This window comes from Macrobrachium nipponense, chromosome 20 (assembly GCF_015104395.2).
Source record: "Macrobrachium nipponense isolate FS-2020 chromosome 20, ASM1510439v2, whole genome shotgun sequence".
NCBI lineage: Eukaryota > Metazoa > Arthropoda > Malacostraca > Decapoda > Palaemonidae > Macrobrachium > Macrobrachium nipponense.
The window spans coordinates 29,792,171-29,806,898 of record NC_061089.1 but is presented as its reverse complement, the minus strand read 5'-3'; the positions used below and the strand labels follow the sequence as shown (position 1 = coordinate 29,806,898).

General features: G+C 39.0%; 2 protein-coding genes across 3 annotated transcripts in view; one reads left to right on the top strand and one right to left on the bottom strand.

The window, feature by feature from the left end:
* Window positions 1–14,728, top strand: part of LOC135224253 (calcium-binding mitochondrial carrier protein Aralar1-like) — a 273,099-nt gene that overhangs the window by 75,324 nt on the left and 183,047 nt on the right.
* The window catches only part of LOC135224264 (uncharacterized), a 47,609-nt gene that overhangs the window by 28,589 nt on the left and 4,292 nt on the right, over window positions 1–14,728 (bottom strand). For both annotated transcript variants that reach the window (XM_064263114.1, XM_064263120.1), the window contains exon 2: window positions 13,375–13,518. In XM_064263114.1, the coding sequence (XP_064119184.1) occupies window positions 13,375–13,450 (76 nt within the window). In that variant the 5' untranslated portion in view covers window positions 13,451–13,518. The remainder of the gene's footprint in view (window positions 1–13,374; window positions 13,519–14,728) is intronic.

The window sequence follows — 14,728 nt, the reverse complement described above, 5'->3', positions numbered from 1 at the left end:
ACGTCGTTCTTATTTTGCGGTAAAATTGATTCTTGTAGATTTCTCATGATTTGAGAGACAGGAGTTAGAGTTTTTTTGTGGATATTGTTTGTGGTCACTGCCGATGGCACTGTTTTGTTTTGTGAGGAGAATGGGAGGAGTTCGTTCATTCACACGCCAGGTTGTATGTTTGTAAGGAACGTTGAATTCTTGTGAGAAACGCGATCTTGGCTTTCCTTTATTGGTAGGTGGGTTCTACTTGGGCTTCAGGAAACGTTACAAGGAAATGACAGATGTAGAAGAGAGGGAAAGGAGAGAAAGGATGGAATTTGTCTACGACTTTCTTCCGAGTTCCGTTGCCTCCGGAACGTTAGCGTTCTTCTTGGCACCACGCGCCGTGGCCAAGCACCATTGCCTAGGGCGAAAGTGTTTCGGAAGTGATTTTCAAGAGATGGGATTTCCTATCATTTATGATTAAATGGAAGCTCTGGCTGGAATTGGCGAAGCCTTCATTGCAAACGCTGACAACGAAGCCAGTGTCTGCTGTAGTGTCTCGTGGTTTAAGGAAGAAATTCGCCGTGCACCGGGAAGAAACAAAGCGTAATGAAACAGCAGAATTGGAGAATTGAGTTTTAATGAAGGACGGTGAACAGAGAATGAGATTAGATTATTGCGCGTAACAGTTGTGTTTAATCAATGTTAATGGCCTTAATTGGCGTGCTATCCCTTGCGGGGTAAAACACCTGTCATCAAGGGGGCTTTTGATTGCATGTGTGGGTTTATTGCTATCGTATACTATTAAGGATGGTCATCCGGGAATATGAGACAAAGCTATTGTTTCGGTAGCATGAATTTGTTTTGTTGTCAACCATTGAAATTATCGTCACTTATTCATATAATATTTTCTTTGTATGTACGACTTCTCGTCTGTACTTATTTAGTTCCCATAGTGTACTTTACTGTTAATTTTTCCTAAAAGTTTTGATACATATTCACCACCATTCTTAGGTGTTGTTTAAACGGATGTGTAGCGTGATACCTGTAATCATCGGCTTTGATGCGATTAGTAACATCAGACTATCATTAGTTTCAGTGAACCCAGTTTGGATTCTTCCTCGCCGATCTAAGTAGCGCAGCGTCCGTAACAGTTCTTTTTTTCAAATCAAATGTTGCAATTTTCTGAATGTAGTAAAAGTAAAGGAGGAGCTCGCCACGCTCTCTCTCTCTCTCGTTAACTTGGGTAGCAGGTGTTCTTGCTAAAACAAACAGCTTAGGGGAAATGCTTTGTTGTCCCGCTTTCCGATGATAGTTATTTCTCTTCACTTGCACATTCGCTGCGAATTTTGTCATGTTGGCCGAGAGCAAAGCTTTCGCTGTAACGACAGTGGGCACGAGCAAGAGAAGAACCAAATTGTTGATTACATAATGAACAGACAAAACCGAATGAGAAAACCAATAGATTAGATTGATGCCTCGATAGATTACGTGATACACGCTCAAAATGAGACCCTACCATCACTTGTAGAATTTTAGTGTAGAACCGGACACATGGAAAACATTTGTTTTATCATTAAGTCTCACTTGACAAAAAAGAAAAAAAAAAAGCTGTTTGTTTTATGAAAGAGAATGGGTTGATAGAGGACTTGTGCTTGTGGTGCTCATTTTTCTATCAGCCGCAGGACCTTATATATCACATTTTTTTTACGTTGATCTAGAAATGATTTCAATGCAGATTCCGTATCGCTGAAATGTTTCCAGTTACTTGTAGGATCAATATGATTGTGAAAGTTAGAATTAAATTAAATTTAGCTCTCTCTCTCTCTCTCTCTCTCTCTCTCTCTACCTCTCGTCCTCGTCTCTCTCTCCTCTCTCTCTCTCCAACACTCTCTCCCTCTCTCTCTCTCTCTCCCCCCGAATCTTTCCCCTTGTGGCCACATTTTCCCACTAGTTTCCCGCGGGATTTCTAAGTATGATGCTGTCCTGAACTTGGTTGAACCTGCATTCAGTTCGTAATTACTGCAGTGAAATGGTCTTTCCTCTAGTCGTTACTGTCTCATGACACTTAATTTTGCAAATGAATACGAAAGGGAGGGTGAAGGGAAAAGAAGTTTACTTTTATGAACGACTTTATGATTTTTTCATTTCAATTTAACGTTGTATTATCAAATCTGTCTTTCAGTGACAGTTGGGGACTATGTTCGTTATGTCCATTTATTTTGCTTTGATGGAGATCAAGTGCTGTCACTGAGCGGTGCGTTCCTTTTGATATTTTATGCACAATAATTGTTTCAAGTTTTACGAGTAGTGCTAGCATGAAACAAAATATTTTCCTGAAACAAGGACTTTATCTAGATCGTGTTCAAACCTCAATCTTTATGATGTTTTCATTGTATTTTTTTCAAGTTACTTTGTGGCATATATTCTGATGTGCGGAAAGTTGTGATTTATCGAAGGCACCGAGTTATTCTTATAATAATTGGTTGCCCCTTTTCTTAAGGGGAAATTATTCAGTAAAGTAATCCTGTTTCTCGACTTCAATTTCTGTTTCCATGAAGTCTGCAAGTCAAGTTTTTTTTTTGTCAAGAGCATATTCTGCTACCATCTTTGTTCGCCTCTGTAGGGTGTCGCTTTGTGATGTGATTATCTTATAAAAAGTTATCGCAAAATTTGTAATCCTATTTCCACTCCACTGCAGACAGCTGACGATTATCTTTGCAGCGTTGGAAGTGGGGCAGGAGGGGCGGGTGTTGGTGGGTGTATATATATATATATATATATATATATATTATATATATTATATATATATATATATATATATATATATATAACGTCTGTGTGTACGTGTTTGTATTATTCCATAGTTCCAGATTAGGTCATTGCTTCAATAGCCCAGAATTTATGAGAAGTGTCATTCTATCTTAACGATCTCAGGATAACTGAAATGTGTCGTCTAATTCTTAGGGACTCGTGGTTCTAATCTTCAAAACTAAATTTGAATATTTTCGTGGCCATTTTGTGATAAGGTGTATGGAAGATTTTTTTTTATTAGTATTGGTGTCCGCTGGCGGGTGACAGTCTGCTCAGAAAATGTAACATTCTAGAAAGAATTACATAAGGAAGGCGATTTTTTGTCTAAAACGTTTGTTTAGAAGAAATCGATGTGTTACAGTCGTTAGGTCAGTTAGGCCATCTCAGACTTTTGGCGGCATCAAGGTTGAAAAAGTCATTGCTGCTTATCGAGCTTTCCCCTCGTTCCTTCTGACTTTTGCCCCCTCTTTCCCTCTTTCCCTCCCTCCCTCTCCCTCCCTCCCTCACAATCTTTTCGTCTGTCCGCCTTGTGTTTGATCAGCTAATGGCTGTTTCTGGGCATCGGTCCAATCATCATTCTCTGACACGGTTCCACTATACAGCTGCTAATCCAAGATAATTTCTTCCGTCTCATAACGATCTTTTTTTTTTCAGGACTGATGCTCTTCCCTATAGCTGTCTTTCACCCTTCCCTTCAACCTTCCTGTACCTCCCTTTTCACCCTCCCACCTTCCCCTTCACCCCTTCGTCCTCTCTCCTCGTTTCATATTCTGGGTAGGGCAGAACCCTGTCACACTGTTTGTGTACTTTTTGTCATTAATATCGAATGGGTTTCTTTGCAGGTGTCCTGTGTATACAGCAAATGGGGTAGTCGCCCAATTAGTCGAAAACGAGAATAATTTCAGTTCATGTTTGGGGTTTGGGTATGCAATTTTATGAGAGAGAGAGAGAGAGAGAGAGAGAGAGAGAGAGAGAGAGAGAGGACACAACGTCCCGGAACTTATGCTACTTGTACGTACGCGCAGTTGCGTATCTGAGGAAGATTAGACATTCTCTCTCTCTCTCTCTCTCTCTCTCTCTCTCTCTCTCTCTCTCTCTCTCTCTCTCTCTCTCATAGAAATATATACGCGATCTGTGTTCACGTTCGGCACGAACATACTAGCGTTTTCGAGATCGCTAGTCGTCAGATCAGCTAGGTCAAGCGACAAAGGTTATAAGTACTGGGAATATTGTGAGGCCAGCAACCTCATCCCTAACAAACTTGTTGAAAACTGGGAGACCAATAACTTCTGGAGCCGCTGTTTCCACCGGAAAAGGATGTATGAAATGCTGTATGTATATTTATATATGTGTGTGCGAGTATGTACTGTAGATATATACATGCATACATAATATACATGTTTTCATTTTAGCTTATTTGCGTAAATGTATCTTCACATTTTGCACCAGAGATTCACGTGAATATTTTATCATCAGTATACGAGGGAAATGTCTGCGTTCTTATTAACGCCCATTTCTCCATGAAAACGAAAAATTATTTTGGTTAAATTAAGTCGGTTAGAGCGTGTATACGTTACAGTAAAATTGTGAAACCATGGATTTCCCGAAATCCCTGAAAAGTCCAGGGAATTCGTCAAATCACCAATTCACTTAGGAACATTTGATCCCCAAGGGGCTAGCACCAAACACGGCGAAACTGTTTCTCCGAGTTTAGTACTAGCCCCTCGGGGTTAGATGTTCTTAAGTGAATTGGTGACTTCACGAATTCCCTGGACTTTTCATGGTTTAACAATCTCACTGTATGCGTGCTTTTACAGCTTGTATATGTTACTATATACATACATAAAAATTATGAAAAAAACATTTGTATGCCTTTATATATTAACATTACGTACATTGTAGTGGCAAGGTCTTCGCCCTCTGGGATGAGAGCGTTGACTGTACGAGCACAAAATAGTAGCTTGGGCTGTATGTAAAACAGACGTTGAAAGACATAAACACTTAGAGTTGATATGCAGTGTTAGAGAGATGTAGTGGCAGGAACTCATTCCTTTCTATTTCCCTCTAGTGTTAGCTTTTGACTGGTCAGCCGAGGTCATTCTTGCCGTTTCAGATAATACTTTACTTACAACTTTTGCAACTTTTGCTAAGGAATTTCCTATCACTTCCGATGGTGCAAGTCTCTCTCTCTCTCTCTCTCTCTCTCTCTCTCTCTCTCTCTCTCTCTCTCTCTCTCTCTCTCTCTCTCTCTCTCTCTCTCTGTCGTTGAAGAAAGGACTTATTTTGATTGAAGTTGAGGTCTTGTGGATTAGACATGTGACTCTCGTCTCTTGATGGAAAGTGTTCATTGCTTCCAACTTTGCATCCCCCCACCCTTCTTTCGTTCTGGCTTAGTAGCCACGCCCACCTTCGGAAATAATGGCAGTAACTGGAATGATATGCAAACATTAACGAGCGGCTCAATTTTACCTTATGATTTATGCATCAAGGGGTTTTTGTTGGTGCGGGGAGGAGGGTGGGCACGCGCACGGGATATCTTCCTCGTCAAGAAGACAAACGAACTCATTGTGTCTTTCGTTTCCTTCTGATGCTCCGTTTCATTTGCATGTCTGCTTTTTATCGCTTGTTCGTCCTTTTAGCTTATTTTTTTTTTTAGTTTTCTCTAAAAGAAAACTGTTGTGCCGGGATTGTCTGTCCGTCCGTCCTCATTTTGTTCTGTCCGCCCTCAATTGTAAAAAAACTACTGAGGCTAGACGGCTGTAAATTGGTGTTTTGATCGTCCACCCTCCAATCATCAGGCATACAAAATTGCATCCTTCTAGCCTCAGTAGTTTTTATTTTATTTAAGGTTAAATTTAGCCATGGGTCGCGCATCTGGCAGCGCTTTCCGGAGCCATGAGACGCACCCTCACTCTACCGCACGTAGTGAGTAAGTGGAAAGCTGCCGGTCGTAGCTGATGATTTTATACAGCATTATACGTTGTATACAGAAAACTCGATTGCTTCGAAGAAACTTCGCCCCATTTTTTACTTGTATTTGTTCTCGGATTTTGGGCGTATTCAGAAAATGGTGAATTTGAAATTTCTTTTGCTGTGGCCATGAGCAAGGGAATGCAAGGATTAGGAACAGCAGATCTGAAGTAGATGTTATTATTGTACGTGGTATATTTCAATCATTCCAGTGATCACATCCGAGAGTGGCTTTCTGCAGGATGGAAAAGCTTTGTCGTTGTGGCAAAATGGCATAGATGAGCTGCTCGAGTGAATCCCTTTTCTTCACAAGATTGAGGACCCTTTCAATCCTCAGCTGAACTTGAAGGCTGAGTTTTGAGGTGTCACCTCGCTCGAGCGAAGTTTTGTTTGGGCGGGAAGGAAGGCATCTCTCTCTGGGATTTTGGCTGCCTTGCCAAAGGACCGTCTTGGGTGAGGGTGGGGTGGGGGCGGGGTGGGGGTGGGAGGGAATAAAACGGTATCTTGTAGTTGCAGAGAAAGACCAACTCGTACCTCTCTCTCTCTATCTCTCTCTCGTCTCTCTCTCTCATCTCTAGAAAGAGGTAACACGAGAAGGATTCATAGTGTTGAAAAAACATTCGGTAAATGAGGAAAACAATTTTACAATTATGGTAATTGTTTTAAGTGGCTACCATCGAAGTAACGAAAGTACAGAGAGAGAGAGAGAGAGAGAGAGAGAGAGAGAGAGAGAGAGAGAGATTAGTTAATGACTGGTCGTTTCATCGGTGTGAAAGGGGGGGGGGGGGGGGGGGGGGGGGGGGGGGGGGGTTCACATGGAACGAGAAAGGTAGAGGAATCACCAAGAAGGGGAGAAGAGGTATTGGCAGCGGCCGCTGGGTAGGATAATGCACAAGCTTTTACGTGATGTCGTCTTTAAGGTCAAAGAAAGGTGAATCGCAGCCTACTAAATTCTCTTGGCACATTGGGGGTGGTAGAATGGTAGGATAGGCCCCTAGCCTTCCTCCTCCTCCTCCTCCTCCCCTCCTCCTCCTCCTCCTCCTCCTCCTCCTCCTCCTCCTCCTCCATCTTTTTGAAATGGAGAGGTAGCAGTTGGAAACATACAGTGCAGTTTGAAAGTATATTTCTCAAAACCACAATAAACCCCAGATTTATAGAAACTGGAATTATTTTGAAGTCGGTTTGACGTTTGTATGTCTCGACATGTCACTATCAGATATGCATCCAATGTCTTGAAATGTCACGAAATCATGTCCATAGATGAAAAACCATGTAATCTCTTGTGTTTTGCAACCTTGGTCTGACATAAGTGATCACGTTGTTACCCAAACAACTTTACCTGTTCTTAATGACGTAATTCGACGTCGGCACTCTTAAGAGCTTGCACTCACCTGCACGAAATTGCTGCTTAAATATATATATATATATATATATATATATATATATATATATATATATATATATACACACACATATACACGTAAATGCGTGTGTTTTGTTATACTAACAACAAATCACCCTTAATTTCTCGATTACTTTACACCTTCATAATACCTCCGTCACCTCAAAGCCTGAGATCCGAAAGCAAGAATAAAATAAAAATGGCCACGCTAAACAAAAAGGAATTTAATCCGCTGTGAATGAATTTTGTGGTTTGTTTGTCCTCAAAATGTAGATCTATATCTTATATATATATATATATATATATACATATATTATATATATATAGATATAATATATATATATATATATACTATGTGTGTATATATATGTGTGTGTGTGTGTATGAATCTCATGTAAGGATTACACACACATACATACATACATACATACATACATACATACATACATATATATATATATATATATATATATAGATATATATATATATATATATGTATTGTGTGTGTTTGTGTACTTAATATTTTATATTCATATTTTGAGGAAAAACAAATAGAAAGGATGCATTCACAGCCGACAAAATGCGCTTTTTGTAAGTGTGGCGGAAAGAAATTTCCTTAAATGGGTTAGACTCTCCCATAGCTTTCAATATGCTGGAAAGGTAAGGCCCGTCAGTTTTTCTAAGTTTTCCCTAAATCTGAATGAAACATGCACTCGAGGATATAAACACGAATTTAAAAAAACTTGGCAAGAAAAAATAATTTGGATTATGGGTACGAATCATGAAGCGTCCTCAGACGAAACTTGGCGCCAAGTCCAGCACCAATCCAGCCAGCCAGGCAGCCAGGTCAAAGGGAGAGTGTTTCCCTTCAAAAGGGGCAACTTTAGTTTCAAGATAAGTAAGTCGAATCCCAGTGATTTTTAAGTAAGGCTAGACTTCACCGGAGTACACTGTTATTATGTGTTGAATTTGCATGGATAAGAGCTGATGGATTATGAATGTTGGAAAATAATAGTTCTGGAATTTTAAAAGGCATCCCTTCTAGATTTTGATATATTCTTTTTCGTTCATTTAATTCAGTTCGATTGTATCACATCCAGTTGCTGAATTCTATAGATTTATATTATGCAATACTATAAATTTTAAGAATCTGATTAGGCTTATGTGAACCATACCTCATTGTAAGTTTTACATATTTGATTCAAATTTCGGAAAAACTTGGAAGTGAACTGTACCCTAAGAATTTATTTACATTTTTTAATTGTACCGTATAATCTTTTTCACTATTAATTTCGAGAACTGTTCACACTTCACTTGATACAGTTAGAGTATACAAGGGTTATTTTTTTCATTGTTATTTTTAGTGCAAGTAACGTATATTGCCTGATAAACTTGAGAGGGACATATTTATTTCTTCATATTATCAAGATTTTGCTTAATATTTTTTTTGTTTGAATAAGCTTGATTATAGTTGTCACATTTGTATGCTATTAAGTTTTATTTTGAGTATTTATTGTTGTATTCTATGAAGTTTAGAATGTACGATGCTCCTTTTTAATTAGTATCAAGTTTGTCATTCTCATTTGTTTTTATTTTATCAACTTTTTTTCCTTAGTAATTTTATTGAGTGCATCAGTTTTATTTTTTTCATTAAGTTTAAAATGAAGTAATGTGCCAGGTCAGTGTTCTCAAAATATTGTTTCCTTGGTTGTATTTTTGAATTTTATGAGGCAAGATTAAACTACGCTAATTTTTTTCTTAAGTTGAAGTGTCCCATAATAGAATTTATTTTAATTTTACGAAGAATTATTTTTTTTCATCATATTAAGACTGTATTATTTTTTGTAGTTTGAATATGCCATAGTGTTTTTTCCTTTTCATTTAACTTTAAGTGGACTACAGCAGTTTTTTCATTTTAATAGTTTTAAATATTTTTAAAATATATTCTTACTCGTTTTTGTCATCTTACTGAGTTTTAGTGGCATGGTCATGACGGTTTTTTAATCTTAATTTAAACTAAAAGTTTTCTATTAACTGTGTTTACCATAATGTGTTTTCTTCTTTAAGTTTTATGGTGACACATCTCAATTTTTTGCGTTGTGTATATAAAATTGGAGTGTACCATGCTGAGCATTTCATTTTTGGCAAATTGCGTTTAAATGGTACCATTTTGATTTTGATAATTTTGTCATGTTTGAGTTTGCACATACTGAATTTCTATCATTTAATTGATTTTGAATGCACCATATCCATTTTTATAATTCAAGAATGAGTATGCCCTACTTTTTTCAGCTTTAGAAAGTGTCGATGTGCCATACTATTTTTATCAAATTTAATCGTACCATATTCATATTTTTTATGGTTAGGTGTATCATATTAATTGCTTTCATTTTATAAAAAAAATTTTCATAAGGAATTGAAAATTTTGTGAAGCTTAAGTGTTCCGGGTTCGTTTTATCATTATACTAAATAGTTCCTCTTTGGACGAGTGGTTTACGCGCTCGCTTACCGAGTTGGTAGTCCCGAGTTCGATTCCCCGCTCTGCCAACGTGGAATCAGAGGAATTTGTTTCTGATGATTAGAAATTGATTTATGGATATAACGTGGGTCGGATCCCACAATAAGCCGTAGGTCCCGATGCTAGGCAACCAATTGGTTCCTAGCCACGTATAAATATCTAAGTCTTCGGGCCAGCCCTAGGAGAGCTGTTAATCAGCTTAGTGGTCTAGTTAAACTAAGATGTACCTAATTTTAAATAAGTTTATGTGCACTATACTTATTTCCGTTCTTTTAGTTAAGGTTGATCGCACACTATAAATACTATATTTTATTAAGTCTCAGTGCTCACATTTTAAATACTTATTGAGCATGGTTTTACTACTCACTTTTTCGTTGTATTAATTTTAAGTAGCCCAGGCTGCTCATTTTATCTCATTTCATAATCATTATATAATGATTTGATTTCTCTAAGATTGAGTTTATCACCATTTTCTTTGTCATTTTATTAGCTTTTTAATTCTTTTGTATACGTAACTGTATTTTTTTTCTTTTAATTTGAGTACTTTTGAGCATGCTGTCAATTTTACGTTTGCGTCTACCATACTCTTCTTGAGTTTGATTAAATTTGAGATGTGGCAAACTCTTGCACTTATAAGTAAGGCTGAAAGTAACACTTGCACTTATAAGTAAGGCTGAAAGTAGCAAACTCTTGCTGCTCACCCCCCCCCCCCCCCCCCCCCCCCCCCCCCCCCCCCCCCCCCCCCCCCCCCCCCCCCCCCCCCCCCCCCCCCCCCCCCATACCCGTACGACTTGGACTCGTTTCACTTGTTCCCATGAAAACCTTTAGGTTCAAGGAGGGAAATGCCCCCCATCCCCCCCACCCCGCGCTAATGGTGGGAATTGTCTTTTTCAACACCTTTTGTTCTTGTGGCATTTTCATTGTGAATAACCCCCCCCTCTCTCTCTCTCTCTCTCTCTCTCTCTCTCTCTCTCTCTCTCTCTCTCTCTCTCCTAGGTAAAGGTTTTTCAAAGTTAATTTATTCAGGTTTTCATATATTTGAAGATTTGATGTATAAGGATGGAATGTTGAATATGAAAATTTGATAGCATAATTTTTTGACATATTAAGAAAGCGTTCTGAATAAGTATCTCTCTCTCTCTCTCTCTCTCTCTCACACCTCATTCATTTCTTGTGTACCTTTAGACTATTCTAGGCGTTGGTGTAATCCTTCAAATGAGAGTCAGATTGTAAAAGACGGTTGTGAATATGCCATGTTATGTGGAAGCGTGAGGCTTGTGGTCTCTGCTCCCTGAAAACTCGGGGTTTTCTTTGAGTTGTGTTCTCTCCAAGTTAGTCTGAAGGTGTGGAGATGGCCGTACAAAACATTCCTCCCCTAGACCACGTTTCCAAACAAAAGAGATGAAAAGGAGGCTTTAAAAAGGACAAACTTCTTTTGCCAGCCGCGTCCCCCTCTTCCTCTAACATAGAGGTGAAAGCTGCAGCCGTCCTTTTAACTTCGTATATGGATACAGGGACGAATTTTGACGATCATTTGCGTGATAGTAATAATAGAAGATTTTTCGTTGGTGTTGTCTTCAAAAGCAGTGATGACATAGCAGTGATTGATGACTTCTCTCTTTTAATGGTGTTCTCATCGTCTCTTCATCTAGCACATTTGCTGTTTTACAGTGAGAGCCATTATTTTCTGAGAGATGAGCTCTGGAGGACGATGATGACAGTCATTTGTTAGGTTCATTGGATGGCATTAGAGCAGTGGTTCCCTGTGATGATATATTTATAATGCTTATATTCAAGTGGAGAAAGCCTAAAAGGCCATTGACTTGGTTTAAACATTCTCGAATTCTCCTCTCCACCCCTCCCCCCAGCCTTTAAAATCAAATTACCTCCCCGGTACGGCCCACGTTGGTAAACATTGAATTAGAGCGAAGGTGAAGACAGTCTATTAAATTCTATATCCAATACGACGTAAACAGGGATGGACAGTATGCGTATATATATGCGTGTGTATTATATATATATATATATATATATATATATCTATATATATATATATATATATATATATATATATTGTAATGGACTTTAACGCAAAAAATAATGGTTACACCTCCTCGATAAGAGGAGAGAATTGCCTTCAGTCTGTGAGAGAGAGAGAGAGAGAGAGAGAGAGAGAGAGAGAGAGAGAGAGAGAGAGAGAGAGAAATATGTTCCGTCTCCTTTGGCATCTTAGGATTGCCGGAGGACCAGCCTGAGAATGTGTAGAGGTAAGCTTTAAACCCAAGCTGCCATAATTGAGAGATGACGTGAGAGAATTTGTAATGCAGGCCTGGACCAGAGCTGACGGTGGCGCCAGCGAATGGAAGGATGGTGAACACTATACAGAATCTATTGTACGATTGTAATTGCCGGTTTAGTCGTACGAAAACAAGTCTTAAACGTTTGCTAATCCTTGGGAAGTCAACCTAGTTTTCCACTGAGCTTGAATACTGAAAGCAAATTTTGCAGTACTGTTCTCGTATTGCCTGTAATGATGAGGACCCTACATTCATAGACATTATTATTATGAATGTTAACTAAGCAGCAGCTTTTATTAAAACAGAAAAAAAATCAGAATGCTACAGTCCATTGTTCTATACACTAACTGGCATGCATAGCGACGCTCTATTGTCTTCGAAAAGAATGGGTTATGGCCATTTTCCATTGCTGATCTTGTTTAATTTATTTTGACTTTGTCGGTGATTTTGTTCAGCTGGGGTATACCACTTATCTCCGACTTCCCGTCTCTACATTCAGGATGCCCAGGCGTTAGGGTATTGTGGTTCTCATTCCATTGTGGTTCTCTTCCAAGAAGACTACGAATCATGTATGGCATTTGGAGCCTACGAAACTGAACTGATATTGACGATGATGATAAGAACAGAAAGTTCTGAACCCTAAGCAACTCTCCTTTCAGAAAGGGTTTCCTCGTTGTTTTTCTTCCTTTAGCAGTGCAATGACTGGATTAGTGACTCGTCCATATTTTTTTCCAATTTTTGTGACAGATGAAATCATAGCTATTGCACAATTTTGGCAAGCAGCCAAACTACATTATTAAAAGCGTGTCGTATTTGTCTTTGCTTAAGCAGTATATTTATAATTTTCATATTACAGTTTCTTAATTTTCTTTTCATTGTTTGTTCGGCTCTCTCTCTCTCTCTCTCTCTCTCTCTCTCTCTCTCTCTCGAGAGAGAGAGAGAGAGAGAGAGAGAGAGAGAGAGAGAGAGAGAGAGAGAGAGAGAGAGAGAGAGAGAGATGGAGATGTCGGGATGAAATTCCTTATCGGGGTAAGGTTGGTGGCCGACCACTGCGGCCACTTCACATTCCTTCGGGAAGTTATGTGTGTTGTAGGAATTCCAGTATAGAATTAGATCAGATCCGCCATGAACGCTGTGGTTATTACCTCGCACTTTTCTCCAAAAAAGAGTCTTACCTTTATTCACCTCTTATGGTCGATATGGAAATTCTAATAATATAAATGTGCATGAAATGAACAGATCTGCTTTCTCGCCCCGAAAACTAGATGGAGCCGTGTTCTGTGATGAATGTGTCGTCTCTAAAAAATATTTCTGAGTACCTGCGTTTACCTAATGACAAATGTGAAAAATGGGAGGATAAAGAAACCTGGATCCACTGTGATTAGTTATGGAATGCCTACCTGTGTATTTTCTGAAGCAAGTGGCTACACTGTTGTAGAACCCCATGATGGTCGGCTGGAGGTTGGAAGGGTTCATGGCGCGCTCTCCGTTTCGCGTTCTGGAGGGAGAAGTGTCTGGGAGGTCTTCGGATTTCCCCTCAAGTGCTGGGACAGAAAAGAAACCGAAATGGGATGCACATCTTTTATATATACTCAGCAAAGAAAAGAAAAGAAAAAAAAGGTCAAATAAATCATGAAATGAACTGATCAGCCATTTTTTTCTTCACATGAGTATTTTTTGTTTTGTTTAACCAATTGCAAACTTCGTGTCGGACGAAATGTTCTTCACTATTTGGTTTTCACTTGGGCCAGACATAAGGCGTCTACCGATGCTTTTGACCAGAAGCAGAAGCAAAAATTTTTAAGGTGATGTTATGTGCTTTAGCAGCATTCTTACACACACACACACACACACACACACACACACACACACATTAATGACTATTTATGTACGTGATGTATGCATTTATTAATTTGATGTTACATTTGTTTCAACTGTGTGAAGAGAATCATCGTTAGTGGACAGTGTCGTATGAAGTCAGAAGTTGTGCCAAGGGAATGTGCATGCTGATTGTAAGTGAGGATTGTAGTCAGTGGAAAGGAATAGGAAAGGAGACAGGGGTCGCTGGTCTGATCTGTTGCATAGGATATTCGGAGGATTGCCAGATCATGGATGTTGAATTAGCTTAAACGTTCCACAACGTGTGTGTGCAACTAGTTTAAAGATTTTTACGTATCCGAGCAAAACGTTTGGTAAGTTTTCACACGACTTTTTTCTTTATCTCCTTTTCTCAAGTAGAGCAATTTATTTTCGTCGAAAGAGGGTGACAGTTCTTGTCAAGGAGAAAACTTTAGGGGCGATGATGCGAAGGCGCCTCCAGCCATCGGATTTAACAAGAGAAAATGTAATGAGAGGCTGAGTGAATTATGAAGTAGGCCCTCCGGGTATTAAGGTGCCCTTCATACTTGTTGCTTCCCTTCCGCCACTTAAGGAGAAGAGAGAGAGGGCCTTCTCTGAGTATAAGTACATTTGAAGACACCACGAAAAAGCCGAAACAAGTACCAGTTGAAGACTCCTCTCCCATCAACCGTGGTCTTAATGAAAATTATTTTCTAAAAATAATGATAATAATGGAATGGTTCCTCTTAGGAATGATAGATACTTGGTCGTTGGTTATTGTTTATATTTTGTGCAAAATCGTATTTCTGAAGTGTGGAAATTGGATGTAGCTTTTTTGACTAAGTTTCCTTGACTGAAAAAGCAACCCCGCAATATTTTGGTTCTTTGTGCAGTTGTAGCCTTTTTAAAGGAACA